Raw genomic sequence first — 20414 nt, 5'->3', positions numbered from 1 at the left:
TGCCGTACAATCATTGCACTCTGGAAAAAGGACAGTTCAAAGAAATAATAAGAAATCCAAAATTAACACGACATTCATGCCAATGATGAGTGTATAAATTGTATATAACTGTATATATTTTAAATACATTACCAAACAGAATATCAGCAGTATCAATAAAGACATGAAGCATCAAGACATAGATTTGGTTTATTTATTATTCACACGAGTGCATTTTATTGCTGGATTAATAATGCACAATACATCACATTAACACTATAGGTTTCTCTTGAAAGAAGATGACGGCATTTCATTAGATGGCATTTCATCACGTATGTGAGCAAAAGGGTTGCACTATAACTCTGTAGTGAGAAAATGGAAGCAACAATCACATTAAAGCAGCAGCATAGAGAGTGGTCACAAAGTGAAGCTATTCAGTAGCACATTTAAGGTCTTTTGCAACCTCCCTGTGATTTGGGATTGTTATACTTCACTATGATGTCTACTGATGTTTTTTTTAAAGGAAATGCCCACGGAGGGAAACTCAACCCCACATGCAAGATGTGGAGCACAGACACTGGGTTTTGGCTGCTGGAGACCTGATAACCAGATCCTTGATGATCTCCACTGTGCCAAACAGTGGGAAAAGCTTCTCATCGAAGCTCTCGTTGTAGGTGTAAATGTGGAAATGTTTGTCCACATCATAGAAGGACAGCTGGTTGTTGTCATAGTCGAGGTAGACGCCCACCTTGCGGGGGATGAGGCCGGGTGGCAGCGCGGTGAATGGCACCGTCAGCGCCTTAAGCTCAGTGCCCCTCTCCAGCCGCAAGGTCAGGTACCCCGTATCTGTGTTCAGCGACTTAAAACCTTTCCTCAGGGCCGACTCTTTAGCAACGCCCAGCCGCCAGTCGCGCTCTCCCACTTCCACCTCCCAGTAGTGGCGACCAGTGCCGTAGCCCTCCGTTCCAACGGCACACCACCAACCGTCAAAACGCTGGTGGTAGTTGGGAATATCTTTTCTCTCAAAGCCACAGCGCATCCTTTTCTCATCAGTAGAGATGAGCAGATCAGGGTTGGCCGTGTCCAGATCCAGGGTCACCTCCACTAGAGGGGAAATGTGAAGAGGTTTAAATTACAAAACAGGTTGAGCAAAGATTATATGGGGAAAAAAAGCTGATTAAATATTTAATTTTGTACCTGCAGCATCTGCAATCCAATCCCACACTGCCAAAAAAAAGGGAAAATAAAAGTAAGTGGATCTAATAGTGTAAATGCACCAGCATGGGAATAGTAATGTGTGATTCGTGGTCTACAGTATCTCACCTGGTTGAGGGATGTAGGATATGGCACCTGGAAAAAGAGAATGATAAACTCATAAGAGGGTAAATATTTCCAAAGAAACAACCAAAGTCAGCTTGAGTTACGATTTACAAACCGATCTTCTGAGTCTTCTGTTTCCACAGAAGCCACTGCTGTGGGATGGTGTCCTGTAGGAACAAACAACAAAGAGGCCTCATTGATGAACTGCAGTGAGTCATGCAAGCTGTAAAGTTTGACCTGTGGATTACAGAAAGAACTTCTACCTTGTCAGGCCGCTGTAACATTAAAGTCCACATAAGCAGCTCCATGGCGGTCAGCAGATTGGGAGCACGGCCCCAGCGCCAGGCGGACTGCACGTCCTCCAGATTCTTCACCACTGGTTCTCCGGGCCACACACTTTGCTGCAGAATGATCAATGTCAATAAAAAACAATGAGCAAACTTATTTTTTGTTTTGAAGGAAATATTAGTTGTATGTCTGAACCTCCCACCTCAGGCTGGGCTCTTATATCCTTGATCCATTCGAGAATAACAGCTTTGGCCTGCTGCAGGTCCTTCTCACTCGTCACATCGGGCTGTTTGCCCTCATTCATCTCTGGCCAGCCATCAGTCTGCATGGGTCTCATCTGCACAGAGAAAAACACACATTTATTAAATATACCTCTATACCTAAAAGACGTGTAGTTCTACTGTGACTATTAATTTTCTGCAGGAATCTGATGTTTCCTTTTAGGTCATCTGACTGTCCACATGTTCACAATTCATAAGATTTGATCAGATTTGGTCAGGTTTTAATTCAGCTTACTTCTTACAAAGTCTGCTCAAGGTCACATTTGTCATTTTATGGGCACATTTCCATTTTCTCAGCATAACCTTCATGCACACTACTTACACTCTCACCAATACTCAATTCAACCCTTTCAGCAAAGTCATTAACACAAGGTTCCCAGTGCATGCATACAATAATAAAGTGAGAACTTCCTGGAATGCCAAATCATGTGATAGCTTGAACTATCGCTCTGTCACACGTTGTATCTTTTTAGATTGTAACGACCATGATCTTACTGATCATCCTATTAGCTGGCCATTCAACTACTAGACTTGTAGTCAAGACCGCCTAAACCAAGACCAAGGCAATACCAAGACCAGAGGGCATCGAGACCAAGACAAGACCAAGACCAAGTCAGACAGAGTCAAGACCAAGACAAAGTCGAGACGAGTCCAAGACCAAGACTAAAAAGTCTTTAAACTGCAGCCAGATGCTGGTTCGTTTACAGGTGTCAGGCATATTTATGTGTTTTTGCGATGCACTCGCACAGCCCTCCTCACCGCTGTCTACTGTCTCACTCACTTACTGAGAGGACAGACGCACGCTCCACTTGACTGCCGCGTCTCTCACCCTCTCTGTTTGTCACATAATGATATTATCCTATATCCTTGCATGTGATTGGCCACAATATGGAGGGATTGGAGCATAGCTGGGCCACTGTGTGAAAGCTGACCAGCGAAAGGAAATTAAGGAAATTAAGTGAGGAGCCGGCTCTCGCTCAATGGGAGTCGACTCTTCTGATTCACTACAAAGCACTCTGTAAGCACAGCTCTTAGAGCTGATGCTTTTGCGTATGAAACATTATCGAACGTTACGTTGTGTGTCATGGATACTGTTGACTCCAAATCTCCCGACCACTATGTCGATCTGAGAGAGCAAGACCGAGACAGCAAGACCAAGACGAGACCGAGGGATCCGAGACCAAGACCACATAAAAGTGGTCTCGAGACATCCAACTCTATCAACTACCCATTCATTCATTCCTGTCCAGATCTATTAGAAAGGCATAGTTGAGGCTAACATCAGTAGTATGGTCAATGCTATGACATACTGACATGTAAATATATTTTCAAGCTTTTTAAGGCAATGATTACTGCTGGTTACTGTATGTAGTCATGATACTTCTGAGCTCAAATTTCTCATTTGCTGTTTGTAGAGAACTTGTAGAAAGTACAAAAGGTGGACATAGCTATGGCGACTTTCTGAAGTGGTGAGCGATTTCACCGGCACCATCTTGGTATCAAAAAACTGAATGTAAAGACAGATCAACCTGTGACACCACTTGCTTGCTGGCTAATTGCTTGCAACTGACAACTCACTGCCAGTGAATGAGCTGATAATACCGCAGACAATCCTGCTTCCTAAAACATGATTTAACCAAGACTTTCAAGACAGAAATCTTCCCATAGACTTCTATTGAGGTTTTGCAATCATTATGGATGTGCAAAAATCATGGTGACAGTGTAGGACCACTAAAGTCCCAGTAACACAGTACTAGAGACCTGGTCATGAGGGGGAAATTATTACATGAAAATGACTGCTAAAGCCCCATTAACAAAGTCTTACAGACTAATCAGTGACCCCCTAGCAACCACGTGTTACTTTGGGGAAAATGTGTATTCCTCAACTGGTTGGCAAAACCTCCTTGTGACTGCTGCAGTGGTAGTTTGGATGAAAGTAAGGGACTTAAGTAAGGCTACAGTAAGGCTGTAGGGAAACTGTAAAAGTGTGACACAAACCAGAAGTGTCAGCCTTACTATCACTAAGCTAGTGGTTAGCAAATATTTGTAGACAAGCATGTAAAACCGCAGGCAACTCTAGTCTGCTAGCTCAAGCAATCACTGCAAGGTTTTGGGGAAGTCTCTTCTTTGCATGATTGTATCAGGTCCAATATGTTGGACAAGTCTCACACAATATGCACATGGCTGGCACATGGTGTCAAGTGGGAGACTTCAATAGGACTCAGTCTTTTTGCAAACACAGCTATCGCCATCTGGTGGCCTTCACTTAGAATGCAAGTTCCACTTCCACATTGACTTTATTTTTTCAGAAGCTACATTCATCTTTACTGTCTGTGGTTGAACTAGAATAATTTGTCCTGCATATGACTGTTTGCGACCATCCTTGACTCCACAGTGTATTTGAATTATCATTGGCTTGTGCAATACAGCCAATCAATGGCAAAACAATAGTATATCACTTCCCACACAAATGATGCTTTGGTACTTTTCAGTTAAACACCTTGCTTTCCAGCATGGAGGCCCACTGTAGGATGAAGGCCCTGCAGAGAGGAGTTGGCCAGATGTCATTTTGGTTCCAGATGTGCTCCAGCATTGCTGATCTCTGCAAGGGTAAAATGGAGAGAAAAACAGTGGATTGATGAAGACTGCTAATTATTTCAGAGTTTAATAATTCCTTCATTAGGCTGTAAACAACAGTGATGATCAGCGTCACTTTTGGCATTAAGAGAAAACTGTTACAATGACACTATCCCATTCATCCTGAAAGCGCACACTAAGACAGTGAGGGAATGCAAGCATCAGTTCAGGTTCACAAGACGTTTTTACCTGACACACTCGGCCGATGTCTCTAGCCAGCTCCACAACGAACAACTGGTCCTCATCCAGAGGCTCCCTCTTCTCTTTCTTTGCCCTCTTGTGCGAATCCTGCGAGGAAAATACAAGTAAAGGATTTTCCGTGAGAAAATGCTGGAGTAAAGACGAGTGTTCGAGCCACAAAGAAAGACATTTAGACAGCATTAGTGCTGGTTCACAAGGGCTTTAGAAAGTAATAAGGCCAACTGGGAAAGGGGGCGGTCACTTAGCCTAATCAAAATGCACATCGGGGCTCTGATCCTGTCAGCAGAAAAAAACAGCCTCTGTCTCATTTCATCTCATCAACTCCCTGCATAGAGTAACCCCCCTTTTTACTTACATTAAGCCAAACACCAACACCAAACAGGTAAGATTATAAAAAAAATTTATTATGTCAGCTGTCTACCTGAGTATAAACGTGACCTCCTGCCAGGGGCCACGTTTGAACATTAAACACACAATATTTTTATTAGAGTGTACAGAAATGGGTTACCTTGATCTTGGCCGTCAGGTTTTTGGCCGGCTCCACCATGAAGTGAAAACACTGCATCATTTTGGCTGGCCTGTCCTAACATGACACACAAAACACACAAAAAATTTAGCTTTAGCAAACTACCCATTCATTCATTCCTGTCCAGACCATGTGTCATCCTGACAAGCAGCATTACGCGGTAATGAAGCATTTAAGCACAATCTGCTACATCTCAGAAATCTGATGGCAACTCCATGGCGGTAAAAACAGCAGTGAGTTATCTCACTGCTGCTCCTCAAACCCCTAAGGACTTGTTATTGTCCTTGGTGTCTTCTAGGAGGTGAATGCTGAAGTGGAAAATGGGCAATGTTTAGTTCCAAAACACTGGGAGGTCAAGTAAATCAGTAAATACATGATGATGATGGAAACATCACACGGCCTTTTGGAGATCAGAACATAACAATAACAGTAAAAGGTGAGGGATGCAGCGGTGGAGTTTTGGCAAGTTATATAAAGGATCAACAAAGTTAATGAAGTCATAGATGCCACACGCATGCAGAGCACAAAGTCTTTAAGAAGGTCATCGAGCAGAAGCAGAGAACAGCAGTGATTATTAACTTGAGCAGCAGTAACACGATAAAAACAAGCAGTCTGAGGCAGGAAAGGCCCAGATTTTCTGTCTCCCTGCCTTATTTACTCTGTATGTCACTCACTCTGGCCTTTTTCTCTCCCTCATCATCTGCAGAAGAATACAGTGTGAGCTCAGTCTGTGTCTGGTTGGCACTGCATCAATTATCATGACCAGACAAAACTGGTTCTCAGGCTGAGCAGGACGTACAAAAACCCCCCCACAACAAAACACAACACAATGCAATTAATAAAGCCTGTATTTGCATGCAATATCACCCCTTGTTTCATGTGAATAAACTGTGTTTCTGTGCAGCTTGAAGACGGCTCGAAATAGCGCTGGTTAGGCCCACTTTCATATACAAAACTAAGCTGCACCACTCAGGAATCTACCAACAACACGCACCTGTACATACACGTCAATGCTGCGTCACACAGGAAAACAACAACAGAAATCACAACACATAAAATCAAATGAAAGACTCAATTTTTTTAGACGACACGTCTAACAATGGGGAAGTGCTCGCTTTGTATTAATGCTGTGGGAAAGCATGACCATGCAGCTTTTGCAGAGTGAGAGCGGCCCAGTTCGCAGGCAGCTGATGACTGCGCAGGAGGTAAACACAAATCTGCTGAGTGACTTTGCGGCAGATTTGCATCACATGTGCAAAGATGCCTCTTTGCAGACGTTGCAGACTGATTTTTACCACCAATGTCCACACAACAACATGACAGGTTCATGCATTTATAGCGTTGTTGTCCTATAATTCGTCCCCTGCAGTGCGTCCTGCGAAACAGCGCGGTTAGTAATAAGGCGCCAGCTGACCTGCAGCTTACCGGGATCCGCGGAGTTTTGTTGAAGCTCTTCGGTTTTCCTCTTGCCTCTTTCTTTAAGCGAGAAGCTGCCGGGTCTAAAAGTGTCTGGTCTCTGTTCTGCAGTCTGTGTCTGACCTTGTTTACATACCAGACTGACAGTCGGCTGCTCGTGCAGTTTCGTTTTTTTCCGTGAGTGACGAAAGCGGCTCATTAATGGGCAGAGCTCGCGACCATCTTGGTAAGGTAACAGTATTTTATGCTGTCTTAAAGAGGCAAATCTGTAGTTTGGATTCAAGTTTTAAAAATGCGACTGTTTCACTTGTGTATTTACATTTTCTTCTATATGGCTTGCACTGCAGCAAATCAGTTTATGCCACTGGATTTATTTTACATGCACAGGTTCATTCAGCGCACACAGACTAACTAAATCTGATAAACCTGATATCATTTCTGCTATTAAGGGCACACTTGCAAGACTTGAAGCGCAGATATATTAGATTTAATCCTTGCATACTGGAAGTTCACTGTCATCTCAGCATCAGCTTAAACTGCTGCCTCTGATTATACATGTATCACCGTAACATTTGATTTACTGTGTAACGGCTGTCTATTGTTAAAAAGGCACATTATATTGTCAAAAGTTTGCCTCGTCTGCCCTCACACGCAAATGAACTTGAGTGACATCCCGTTCCTAATCCATAAAGTTTAATATGGATTTACAGCCTCAACTCTTCTGGGAAGACTTTCCACAAGGTTTAGAAGTGTTTATGGGAATTTTTGAACATTCTCCCAGAAGAACATTTGTGAGGTAAGACACTGATGTTGGACGAGATGGGCCTGGCTCGCAGTCTCCACTCTAATTTCCCCCAAAGGTTTTCTCTCAGGTTGGGGTCAGGACTGCGCAGACCAAGTTCTTCCACACCAAATTCGCTCATCCATGTCTTTATAGATGTTACTTTGTGCACTGGTGTGCAGTCATGTTTCACTGGAACTAAGGGCCTGAAGCCCAACTGCTGAAAAACAATCCCAGAACATAATCCCCACTCCACCAAACCTTTTTTTAAAAAAAAATTTATTTAACCCTTATTTATACAGGTTGTCCCATTGAAACTCAATGTCTCATTTACAAGGCAGATCTGTTCCGGACAAACATTAAAATTACAACAATACAAGAAATAATAAAATAGCTAAATTTATCTAATTCACACAGTCATATCAAATACAACAACAAGTTCCCAGTGATGATTTCACAAAAACATTTGCATGTCTTTTGAAGTCTGCAAGTGAAATCAGTTGATTGATTGATACTTTACATTTAGTACAATGAAGCCGGACAAATAGTGTTGTCCTTTCAAACCCAGACTTGTCCATCAGAATGCCAAATGGGGAAGCATGATTCGTCACTCCAGAGAACACACCTCCACCGCTCTAGAGTCCAGTGACGGCATGCTTTACACCACTGCACCTGACACTTTGCATTGTGTTTGGTAATGTAAGGCTTTGTTGCAGCTGCTCAGCCATGGAAACCCATTCCATGAAGCTCTCTGCACACCGATCTTGAGCTAACCTGAAGGCCACGTGAAGTTTGGATGTCTGTGACTGACTCTGTAGAAAGTTGGCGACCTCAACGTACTATGATCCTCAGAATCTGCTGACCCCGCTCTGTGGTTTAACATGGGCTACCACTCTGTGACTGAGTTGGTGTCGTTCCCAGTTGTTTCCACTTTGTTATAATACCACTAACAGCTGACTGTGGAATATTTATTAGTGAGGAAATTTCACGAGTGGATTTGTTCCACAGGTGACATCCAATGACCGTACACCTCTAAAGCTCACTGAGCTCCTGAAAGCGATGTATCCTTTAATAAATGTTTGTAGAAGCAGTCTGCATGTCTGGATGCTTGATTTTATACACCTGTGGCCACAGAAGTGATTGGAACACCTGAATTCAATGATTTGGATGGGTGACTGAATACCTTTGTCAGTATAGTGAATGTAAGGTATGGAATACCTCAAGCTAGATATTTTGTGTAATTTTCAGTCTTTATTAAGACCTTCCATTTGTATTAACAATGGCTCGGATTGTTAATACAAATGGAAGTCATCAGTGTTTCCTGATGACTAAACAATGCAGCTGAACCATCGATTGATAAATGAAATACTAAATAAGTAGTTGAAGGTTGTAAAAGGTTAATAAACAGGTATTAGATGTTGCTAAGTCACAAATGCATAGACTGAGTGTTAATAGTACTCCAGGTGAAGTGCAGGAGATATTGCAAGTAAACTGCTAAAGGTTTGTCAGTGGTCAGAAGAGTTTCAGACTTGATGCTTTGGTTGCATTAGTTCTGCCTCAGCTTTATTGTTCTTGTGTGAGCCCCTCAAGTGCTTCAGCAATAGAAATAAAACCTTGCAGGTAGTGCAAAATAAAGCTGCTGGTTCTTTATTGCAGTGCTTTTACAGAACTAATATCAATGAGATCTAAATTAAATATCCTAGAGACAAGATTACTGCATGTATTATATGGAATGAAACACAGTTCAGTCGACATAATCATTGAACACGATCTGCAGCAGAAAGGAGTTTTATATTGCCAAAGGTAAAAACAAGTGATATAAAGAAAACAGTAATTCACTGATATGGTGGAACTCAGTAGCGGTTCATATTACTACAACCAGAAAGCTAGAAAAAAGCACATTACATAAAAGTTATAGATTGATTTTCATGTCACTGAGTGGAAATAATAATTTGATTCCCAAGCAAAACATGATCTAGTATTGGTAGATAAATCGTTGTGGGCAAACACAGCGGTAAGACGTTTCTCGTAGTTGGTCACCAGGTTTGGAAAAATGGTGTTTTCTGGGACACACTCAGGATTCCTCTTCCACCAAACGTATTGGGTCAGGTTGATGGCAAAGAGGTCGATTTTCTGACCACAGCACTTTCTCCCAAGCCTTCTCTGAATTATTTAGATGTTCACTAGCAAAGCTAAGACGGGGCCGTATACGTGTCTTGTTGAGCAGGTAGACCTTGTGGCACAGCAAGATTTCAATTTAATAAAGCGTCGTGTTTTACTAGTGGTGTACTTTGGTCCAACTGCCTTCAGATCATTAACAAGCTCCACCTGTTTACTTTTTGGGCTGATCACTGTTGAGGCAAGATCTTGCATAGAGCCTGAATTCATTTTATATTTCTTCCATTTCTGAATAATGACACCAACAGTTGTCGCCTTCTCACCAAGCTTCATAGAGTATCAAATCCTTATTGAAGTCAATGACAAAAAGTCAGTTTATAACTTTTATGTAATTTTTTTCAGGATTTTCCACTCTGTGAAGCTACAATAAAAACGAAAGACTGGTCATTATTTTTCCATAATGGGAATGTTTCGCCATAGGAAGTTGTTTTTGAATATTAGGACCTAAAAACTGAAAATATTCCAGTTTTTATTGAACTCCAGAATTCAATAAAATTCATGGAAATTAGTTTGGGAAATACTAATTAGACAACAATCTCCCATGAAATTTTCCTGATTTGTCCTTTGTTTTCAAAACAACATGCACTCAGAAACGCGCATATAAAATCTTACCTCACTGTGAGTGGTTTGGATGTGGTCCACATACATAAACTGCGGCTGTGTAATGAAAAACATTCACGAACAAAGCAATAAAAGTATTTATTACATTTGTTTCCACAGAGAAATAACAAGATGTCAGTTATCTTTCTTCAATAAATACAGTACGAGACATATGCAGGGCAAACATACGACTCGTGCACATGGAAAGTAAGAGAAAATAACGCACAGAACATTAAGACATAAAATCTGGTGTGTAAATAGAAAAAAATCAAAAGATGGGGTAAAGACAAAGGTTTTGTAATGAATGTCTAGTTTCGATTCCATGAAAGGCACTCTCATTAGCACCTTTTTTATTCTCCCTCTCAAGCTAGAGCAGCGTTGCATCGCCTCAGCGGGGTAAAGAAGCCCGCTTTGCGGCAGCTACTAAACAAACAGACCTCTTTAAAAACCACACAATGAGGTTTCCAGTTCGGGGACATTAGAATAAATGAGAAGAGCTAACTGTGAAAACATAAGTCCATTAACAGAATTTAATACACGTCACTGTAACCAACAAAGTAAATAGTCGTTCCCTTTTTTTGGTATGTTTCAGTTCTGCCCTCTCCTGTTCGAGATGTGCCAGCCACCTTAGTTTTATGAGTATTCAGTGTTTCTGTTTTCAAACTCACGGGCACGGTAGAGCACAGTAAATGTCACAAAGTATTTTTAACATTCAAACGTGTCCTTCCCTGCAGGGTGTGCGGCTCCTCGTATGGTTGCCTTCCAGCTCATGATCAACATTAGCTCTGTCAGTTTTGAGGTATCAGAATCATCTTGTACACAAGTGTTAAGGATCCAGTCGATTTAGTAACTGCATCTGCGTTACGTTAAATATCGCAATTCTGCTTCACATTCACCAGAAAGCTTGATGGCTTGATCGGCGTCACATGGGTAGGACGGTGTTGTCGGCGGCCTCAAAGTTAGCTGGAGGCGCTGTGTCAGTCTGAACGACGGCTCTAGTGTTGGTGTAGAAACTCTGAGCAGAGGGGACGTCCAGGCTGGATGAGAGGATGTCGTACGGCAGCTCCACCGACTGACGGATGCTCTCTTCGTATGTTGGAGGAGGCTGTAGGAGATGGGGGAAAAAGATAGAAGAGATTTTACACTAAATATTACACGAACATCTATGAGCTGAACTGTCGGTCAGAATAGCTAATTGTTTAAAATTAGCAAGTAACTGAAGGGTCTGTGGAGTGTTCAGATCCACAGGTTAACTGCTCTGATTCAGATAAAGTTAGCAGCCAGCAGGTGGACCAAGATAAGCATTTAACAGAACTTAATGGAAAAATAAACTTAATCAGCTCTTCAGACTCAAAATGCTAATGTAACATAATCTCTGCAGAGTGAAAAAATAGGCTGCTGACATCTATTCATTATTTCTGCTTATCCAATTCAGGTTTGCGGGATGTGTGGGGTGGAGCTGGAGCCTATTTTAGCTGTGATTGGACAGATCATGAGTCTGTCGTAGGGCTAATGGGAAATGACAGTTCAATGGTGACAGCATATTGCAGGGGTGTCGAACTCCAGATCTCGAGGGCCGGTGTCCTGCAAGCTTTAGATATCACCCTGGGTCAACAAGCCTGAATCAAATGATTAGTTCATTACCAGGCTTCTGGAGAACTTCAAGACATGTTGAAGAGGTAATTTAGCCATTTAAATCAGCTGTGGATGAAGGACACATCTAAAACCTGCAGGACACTCGAGGCCTGGAGTTCGACACCTGTGGCATATTGGGAGTCGTTGGGCAGCTTAGGGCAGCTCAGACTGCCCAGCTGCCTGCAGTCAGATGGCGGCAATGTCAGAAACATGTGGTACAACTAATCTGTGCCCTACTCTAGATTGTGCTGTCGTTGGTGTTCCACCGTGTTCTAGATACCTTCGAACTCAGATATCGGAACAAAAGCAAGTAAAAACAGGATTTGTTAGCTAAGTTAGCTAACTCTTGTATCACTGGCAATACAGCATAATACTTTGTTTGTTTGTTTTTTATTCTCTTTCCAAGTAAGAAATCCAAGTTGAAGGAACATTCTAGATTCAAATTCTGACTGGGAAGTCAGAAATTCAGATTTCCGACTTATTCAGGACTTCAGGAATTCATAATTTTGCTTTCGTCTTGATGCATGTTCAATCATCCAGGTAAGTAAATCTCCAAAAGTTGATTCTGTTCATCTGGACATAGCGTTTTGTGGGAGAAACGTTTCGTCACTCATCCAAGTGACTTCTTCAGTCTCGGCTGACTGCAGGTTTCCCCAAATCTTATAAACAGTACATTTGCATAATGACTGAAACCAGCCCATTGTTCCTTCACTGGGCTGGTTTCACACCATTATAACACACAGGGAGCTGAAATGGCCACTTTTGGTACTTTTCTTGCTGTATTTTTTTGATCGCACTTCTCTCACTCCTGGTTAACTCTGCTGTCACTCCTTCCCTATTCTGGCCCACTTGTCAACCACATAGTTGATAGTTTAGTCGACTGCTCAGAGAAAAGTTTGCAGTGGTTGAAAACCCTGCTTTGTCAGCTTTCTGTAGGCAAATACTTTCACAAACAAATACAACTGGAGTAGCATGAATTAAATACAACGCAGAGAGACTGACCACCATTTGCACTCACATTCACATCTATGTCCTAATAACCAGTTAACCTAATTTGTATGTCTTTGGACTGTGGATGGGGAAGCTGGAAAACCCAGAAGAAACCCACATGGGCACAGGGAGAACATGCAAACTCCATGGTCATTATAATATAGCATTAATCAAGTGGTAATATTATGTTTACAGCTGCTATCTTAATACAGATTTAAGGAAAGACATGGAATATCATTCAGTAATGAGATGCACGTGTATACATGTTACTGTCATACTGCTGCCTTTGTATGCAGTGATGAGACTTCTGAAGACTTTTGGGAAACATTTCCCAAGTTGCCAAAGGGCACTGTTCTCCATAGCTGTCTGAGAGCACACAGTAATGCCACCGAGGTTGCAGACCACAAAATTCTTCAGGAAAATTAAAAGTCCTCGAACAATCCGGAAGGACTGAGTTAATCTGAGAGCATCCACAGGCCTGAAAGAACTGAAATCTGACCCTGTGGTGAAGCAGAACGTGTTTGTATTTACATTACCAATTAATCCATCCCCATCCTGGCTGTCTGGAACATGTTACTTTTTTCCCCCAAATATATTATCTTTCTCATCACATCTAGCAGATTCACGCTTCCTGACTGAGTCCTCTTATCTTTTAATTGCTTGGGGACCCTCAGGCGACAAGTGCAACCCCACAACCCTGCCCCCCGTTTGATACCCGCACCACACGTGCACGCATACCAGGCTGCAAAGTTTTACTGCCGTCCTGCCTCGGGCCACGCAGGGCAGGCGGGGAAATAAAGGGGTCCATCATCTGAACTCTTGCAAGATAGAGTTCAGATTGTGTAGAGGAATGTTTGTCAGTGACTAGTGATGGGATGACAGAAGAGTATTGTGTGTGAATGTGCTTTGGTGATGAGCAGTCATGCTAGGGGGTGTTTAATTAAAGAAACGGAGAGGAGGTCAAAGTAGAAAAAAACGGTGGAAGATGGGAGCACAAAGCTGCATTCTTGGGCACTGTTTGCACTCAGAACGCAGGCTTTAATTATGTTTGATGTTCCTTTTTCTCATTACCTTGTTTGCGCAAGCGTTGTGCGAACTAGAAGCTAAGCGAAAGATCAACACGGTAAAACCTCGAAACGCAGCTGCCAGCACAATTCGGCAGCAGGCATTAGATGAGCTGATACTGCATCCTGTTTACTGCGCTCTGAATGCAGTCTAAGGTCTTGTTACAACATTGTGTGCCAACATCTTTCTATTAACAATAATAAAGAGAGTCTCATTCTGTTATCTCCACCCACTGTGTCAATAGAAATGAGGGCTTTCAATAAAAAGCCGACTTTTTTTGGAGATTTAATGTTCTCCCACAATCCCATGCTTAACAAAACCACCTGAAGGGCTACATTTCCAAAGGCTTTACAACAATACCAAACTGTGTAATGCAGTTTTAGTCTCTAGTGTACCCCACCTCAGTCACAATGGGTCCATTGAGACCAAAACGGTCTGCGATCATCATGTGGATCTGCCTCTGGCGGTCCTTCTTTCGGACGCTCTCATAGGAGGGGAGCCTCGGCAGGGGGCCTTCCAGCACAGGCAGGCTGTAGCTGGAGGGCAGGCCGACGTAGAACAGCTGACCTGCCTGCTGAGACGTAAACAGACCACAGTGGGACAAGAAGCAGGTGTCTTTATGTTATTTGTGAAAAGTGGTCTGAAGTTTAGTGGGGGAAATAAGTGTTTGAGCCCTGCTAAATTTATAGATTTGCTCACTTAAAAAGAAATGAAAGAAAAGAAAAGGAATTAAATGAAATAGATTTTTATGTTAGGTTCATTTTAATGGAGAAAGACAGAATACCAACCAAAAATCCAGACAAAAAACCCCAAACACATGACATAAAAGACATAAACTGATTTGCATGAGTGAAGTAGGCATTTGAACCAGCCAGAATTCTGTGTGGCCATGTGACATACAAATTACAATCAGTCAGTCAGTTGCAGACATTCACCATCTCAGCTCTTTACATGTATAAAGCAAACCTGTCCACATAATCACTTTCTACCATTCTAACCTCTCCACCACCACGGGCATGACCAAAAAGTTGTCAGAGGACATTAGGAGGAGCCACAACACTGTCAGCAAGAAGCAAAATTTATAAAATGACTAACAATTACCCTCATTCTCATGAGAATTGTGATGGATCATCCCAAAACTATACCGGAGGAGGCAGGCAGTTGGGACCACAGTCACCAAGAGCACCATTGGTAACGCACTACACTAGTGGATTGAAATCTTGCTGAGCCCACACGGATCTGCACAAGAAGACACATGTACAGGCCCGTCCGAAGACACCTATAGGTTAAATAATTCAGAGAAGGCTGTGGTCAAATGACACCAAAAGGTCTTTGTCATCAACTTGACCTGCCATGTTTGGAGGAAGACAAATGCTGAGTATGACCCAGAAAACACCATCCCCAGAGTTAAGCAAGGAGGTGGGAACATTATGCTTTGGGGCTGTTTCTGCTAAGGGTGCAGGATGGCTTCAGCACATTGAGAGGCCAATGGATGTAAAATCTTAGACGAGAACCCAAAGGATGAGTTTAAAGAGCTTCTGTAAAGAGGAGTGGGCAAAAACCAACTACAAAAAACGTTTTGCTGCTGTGCTTTTGCCAACAAAGGTTATTCGACCAAGTACTACGTCATGTTTTGCTTGTGGATCAAATATTTATCTCACTCAGTGACATGCAAATCAGTTTATTATTTTTATGTAATGTGTTAAATACTGGATTTCTGATGGATATTCTGTATATAATATATGTATATTATATATATATTATAATATACAATGTTATATAGAAATCAGAGACTGCACATTTCTTTGTAAGTGTGAAAACTTACAAATTCAGCAGGTATCAAATAATTATTTCCCCCATCATATACCCCAGATGGGTATTATTCCCAGATACCCACGTTAAAGGATAAATCTCATCAGAAACATTCACTTCAGAGACGAGGACTTTCCGGCCTATGTGTATTATAGAGTGTGTGCATGTGAATGAAGGCCCTGCCTTAACCATTAGCATACACAGAGGGGAAGAGAGGTGCTTTGTTTGGCTTAATAGCAGATGATGGGCTCTCTCACCTGAGTGCTGCTGTCATCAGTGATCTGTGTCTGCTCGAGAAAAGGAGATGGCACCAGCGTCTGCCTGCTGCTGTAGTACTGAGAGGGAGCACCCTGTAAAACAAACAGTAATAAATTCAAGAAGTTGCGGGACAGGAAAAAAAAACCCCTTAGTTATTAATTAAACACGGGACTGGAATTTCACCTTTAGAGTTTAACTAGGTGAAGCATTTTTCTGGTTCTTGTTGCTGAGAACCACTAACTTCAGCCCAATTGACCAATTTTCATGCCTTGTTTAGTCACTTTGGTGCACCGGCTGGTTCAGCAGTACCATAAATTATCTAATCAATAAGACGACCACCCTCAGATTTCCGTGCCTCCTCCTCCTATAAAACAAGACCCGTCAGTGTCTCACTGTATGAGGTGCAGAAATCCTGAAAAAAGGCCGTTAGTAAAACGAGGTAATAAATGAGTCTCCTTTGTGTGGAGAACAATGTGATGTCCTACTGTGTCATCAAGGTCCCTAGGCAACAAACCACACCGTGTGGTCTTTTCAGCGTCCCTCTATTGCCCGTGTAGCCCCGGCGGGTACCTGTTAAGGAGCACACTCCAATACACATTATGGCCTTTTTATGTCATTTGAGCCGCCTTTACCACAAAGTCAATTTGTTGCCTGACTGAGATTTAGATCCAGCATGAGGACAAGAGATATGAGCTAAACAGCAGTTGCTGCGAATACTATAGAGATTCTTCTCACACAGAAGCAACAAAGGCAGCTCAGATTGCACTAACACGGGGTCACATCAACATATCATCAGTTTATCAGATTTATTATTTTCCCAGGCCTTTTTAAACGATGACATCACTCACCATCAAAGTGACGCGATCTGTCGACCTTTGCCATAACCCTCATTACGTTTCACAGACACACAGAGATGGCACCAAGAAAAGGTGATGTCAAAGGTCATTTTCCCCTCACTGGTTTGTACTTTTGAGAGGGAGGATAAAAAAAAAGAAAGAAACGTCACCACGTCGAAGAGAAAAGGAAAAAAAAAGGAGAGGAGCTTTTGTCGCCTGCCATTGAATCAGCCAGCGTGAAGAAAAAAGCACAACCGTGTAAAATCAGTGTCGAAGTCGGGGGAGGACCCCAGCAGCAGTGTGCTTTTTTTCTCCTCCGCCGCAGCCTAAAGGAGCTCCCATTGTCCCTCTTGTCTCCCCCCCACCTCCAACACCCACCGTGGGGTCGGTCCACTATTCATGGAGCAAACTGAAGCAGGGAAAGGTATGTGACTATGAAGTCGAAGACATGAAACACAATGAAAGAGCGCCTGTGTGTGTGTGTTGCTCAATCTTCACTTTCTCTCGCTTGTGGTCAAAAGAGTGAAAGCCTCTTTTTCACCACAATTAATCGCAGGAATTGTAACGACACTCATCACTCTAATCTGTCACGTGCAGTTCACTGTACGTGACCTGTGGGTAAATAGAAACCATCATGTGCTTCTCTTATCAGCAACACGGTACAGCTGTAAGCAGAGGTCAGCATGGCCACTTTGTACAAGTGAAACAGTCTGTTAGTTCCTTAAACTCAGGCACAACAGAGCCTCTCCATTAAAGACACAGCTGAACAGACAGCTTCCTGTCAGTTGAAGGAGGGAGGCATGAGTTGTGTCTCTGCAATCTAAAGATAACACTCAAACCTCACCCCTGGGGACTAATGGAGGGGAGAGACGGGTCAGGAAAAGGAAACAGACGACTAATAAACAGTATAATTCTTTGGGAGTATTTGCATTTCCTCTTTAGTTTATCCTGCACCAGCACCTGCAGCACTGAGGATAGTCAAGTGTTTCTCTTTAGTGAGCAAACAGTTATGTTATTTTGTAGGTATGATTTTTAACACACAAGCTAAAAACAGACCCAAGGACTTGGGTTGATTTGCTTCACCCTGCCAATGCTGGGACAGAAAAAAAATAAATTTGATTTGCAGTGATTTAATTAGGCCACTATGGTGCTGAAGTAGCATCAGTGCTAATTCTGTCCAATTCTATTGGAGAGATAGTGCAGCACTCAAGAGATATTTCTGGCAGCGCGCTATTTCCACCGGAGCAAATTCACTGACTGACACTGATCATATCAAGTTTATTGTAGGCCATGTTTGTGCCGCTATGCAAATTCAATCTGACACGCCTTAATGTCTGCGTGCCGGCCTGTCTTTGAGTGTAATCTCAACAGTTTGTGCTGAGAAACTGAACATACAGATCACCTTACAAAGAAAACCCCCCACAAAACTCAGCATCAGGGCGTTTTTTTTGTCCCCCCTCACCCTCACCCCCACCCACACACACATACACTCTCTGCCATGTGGTTTGTTTTTCCTTACCATATCTGCATGTGGCCCCTGATAGGAAAACAGTCTGCAGCACTGAGGATCCTTGCGGTAGATGATGGACAGCAGCACCACGATAACCACGAAGAACACCAGAGAGGAAACTGCTTGAAGCCGGAGAGAATGAGAAGTCACTTAATCACACTGAGTCAGACACTGTGCATTTTCTTTCCACTCACTTTGCACATTTGAAGCCTGTGATGAGTTTTTTTTTTAAATAAAAATGTGCTTATTCACTGTTTTTAAATGTCAGTCCAGAGTTTCTCTGGTGTGTTTAAAATGACAAACTCAAGTGTCTAAGCTTGTTTTAATGGGCTTGGTAAACATAAGAGCCAAAGCTGAGACATTAAAAGCCTGTATATATATATAGCTATCTGCATGTGTGGCTAGATTAAATCCAAATGCTGTATCCAAATGTCTCCCTCTAAAGAAACGATTTTTACTCGAATTACATCCTTAAAGCTTTACTTACAGGACGCAGCGACCACTGTGAGTTGATCAGATGTCAGCTGGAAGGAGGGGATGGTTGGAGTTGCAGTTGTGGACATTTCTCCTTCGTGAACTGTTAATCTTCCGTTTACAAATCCTCCTGAACTCTTCGGCCTCAGCGCCGGGGCTCTCATCTTACAGATCAGAAAAGGAAACTGTCCTCCTGTCGCTCGTCTTCATCGTGCGCTCAGTCCCGGACAGGCTGGCAGTCCACATGCGCTCTGCAAAGTGGGGATCTCAAACTCTCTCCACTCGGTCAAACACGCCACACAGCGTTTAAGAGCCCGTGACGGCGCACTGACGCCCTCCCCGAAGCGCGCGTGACGTCGCTGTGGCTTGGAGCCGGACAGCAGCATTGGTTTTGTTTATGGTCTGACTGACACTGACTGGAAGCAGCAGCAGCGCACGGGCACACAGACTCATTACTTAGGCTAATAGGCATTTTTAAGCTGGACCCCTCTCTATGTGCGGAGGACACCAGGCCACGGACACGGAAAACAGCAGCGTCTGTGCTGCTGAATAAATATTACAGCAGGTTGCTATTGCTGCTTCCTCCGCTGTTTAACTAATGGCATCCAGACCAGTATAAGTTAGTTAACACCCCGGATTCCTGAGCTGGAGTCCCGTTACCCTGGCAACCGCGGGTGTCCCATCCTTAGAGGCTTTCTACACAAACAAAGACCCAAAATGTACCATTAGTATTCATAGATGGAAACTATGAAAACATGCGCCCCCGCCCTTTTTCTCCTTTTTTACTAGATAAACTTCATAAAGTATGTCACCCCAGATACTTTCATTATTTTATATCTTAAAGGTGGAGAGAGGCACTGACATCCCGTAGACAGGATAAAACAGATCTCTTAATATGCACTTCACATATCTGGCTGTGGCCCAAGCTTGCTGAATTGAATCAGTATATTATACTTTGCCCTCGAGACAGCGAGGAGAAATTAGTTTTGCATACTGGCCATCCTTACAGGGAGAGGGAAGTAACTAAAACTTGGAAAAGCCAAACTCCAGCAAGCTTTTTAAGTAATAAGTATTCATTCGAGTCAGCGTATTTTACACAGTAATAAATACATAAATAACAAATCCGTAAACATACAGTTTAGTGTATCATTTTATAATGAAGTAATTTTCTGAATTCGTTTTCTTAACTGATATTTTGTGGCATTTTGTTGTTGTTGTTGTTGTTGTTTGTTTGTTTGTCTGTTGTTGTTGTTGTGTGTTTTTCTTGGGGGGGGGGTGGGTGTTATACCACGTATTGAATTTTACTATTTATGTAAATGCATATGAATGGGTGTTGATAGGCAGGCCTAATCAGTACAGAAAATTAAAAAATGCCTAATTCAAGTAAAATCCTGACCCATAACGCTGAAGGTGATCTGATGCCTTTGTTATGCTGCGGGTCTCGTCGCCACCTTGGAGGGAAGGGTGACTGCAAATCAATACACAGCTTTTCTGCCTAATTACCTTTGTTCTATGATGAAACACTGCTATCCTTAAGGGAGCGGTCTCTCTTTCAGGAGAACAATGCCCTCATCCTGACTGACTTGGCTTACTTTTACTTATAAAAGTAAAGTAAAATGTTGTTTAT

The 20414-nt window shown here is 42.6% G+C and overlaps 2 protein-coding genes across 4 annotated transcripts; both read right to left on the bottom strand.

The window, feature by feature from the left end:
* Window positions 1-188: 188 nt before the first annotated feature.
* Window positions 189-6774, bottom strand: LOC308411555 (uncharacterized protein). Its single transcript, XM_080905492.1, has 10 exons — window positions 6658-6774; window positions 5215-5289; window positions 4695-4793; window positions 4369-4470; window positions 1790-1924; window positions 1563-1700; window positions 1415-1466; window positions 1303-1329; window positions 1177-1203; window positions 189-1083 (listed from the first exon to the last, which is right to left on the bottom strand). Exons 2-10 carry the CDS (start codon window positions 5272-5274, stop codon window positions 524-526), a joined length of 1200 nt encoding a protein of 399 aa, XP_080761618.1. The 5' UTR covers window positions 5275-5289; window positions 6658-6774; the 3' UTR covers window positions 189-523.
* A 3515-nt stretch (window positions 6775-10289) lies between these two features.
* LOC308411596 (uncharacterized protein) lies at window positions 10290-19323 on the bottom strand. Of its 3 annotated transcripts, none has more exons than XM_080905547.1 (5): window positions 18801-19323; window positions 18323-18435; window positions 15967-16059; window positions 14298-14471; window positions 10290-11312 (listed from the first exon to the last, which is right to left on the bottom strand). In XM_080905547.1, exons 1-5 carry the CDS (start codon window positions 18949-18951, stop codon window positions 11130-11132), a joined length of 714 nt encoding a protein of 237 aa, XP_080761673.1. In that variant the 5' UTR covers window positions 18952-19323; the 3' UTR covers window positions 10290-11129. The 3 variants fall into 3 exon arrangements, with proteins under 3 accessions (XP_080761673.1, XP_080761675.1, XP_080761674.1); XM_080905549.1 differs by having other exon boundaries at window positions 14298-14468; window positions 18801-19321; XM_080905548.1 differs by having other exon boundaries at window positions 18323-18432; window positions 18801-19300.
* Between the last annotated feature and the right edge of the window lie 1091 nt (window positions 19324-20414).

This window comes from Rhamphochromis sp. 'chilingali' (assembly GCF_963969265.1).
Source record: "Rhamphochromis sp. 'chilingali' genome assembly, chromosome: 15".
NCBI classification, from domain to species: Eukaryota; Metazoa; Chordata; class Actinopteri; order Cichliformes; family Cichlidae; genus Rhamphochromis; species Rhamphochromis sp. 'chilingali'.
This window is presented reverse-complemented; position numbering and strand designations above follow the sequence as displayed.

Coding starts and splice junctions, on each gene's coding strand:
- LOC308411555 (XM_080905492.1), bottom strand. CDS start 5,274: ATGATGCAGTGTTTTCACTTCATGGTGGAGCCGGCCAAAAACCTGACG. Junction 1,330..1,414: donor ACAGAAGACTCAGAAGATCG/GTTTGTAAATCG, acceptor CTCTTTTTCCAG/GTGCCATATCCTACATCCCT. Junction 1,204..1,302: donor ATCCTACATCCCTCAACCAG/GTGAGATACTGT, acceptor TTTTTTTGGCAG/TGTGGGATTGGATTGCAGAT.
- LOC308411596 (XM_080905547.1), bottom strand. CDS start 18,951: ATGAGAGCCCCGGCGCTGAGGCCGAAGAGTTCAGGAGGATTTGTAAAC. Junction 14,472..15,966: donor CTGATGACAGCAGCACTCAG/GTGAGAGAGCCC, acceptor TTTACGTCTCAG/CAGGCAGGTCAGCTGTTCTA. Junction 11,313..14,297: donor ATGGACCCATTGTGACTGAG/GTGGGGTACACT, acceptor CATCTCCTACAG/CCTCCTCCAACATACGAAGA.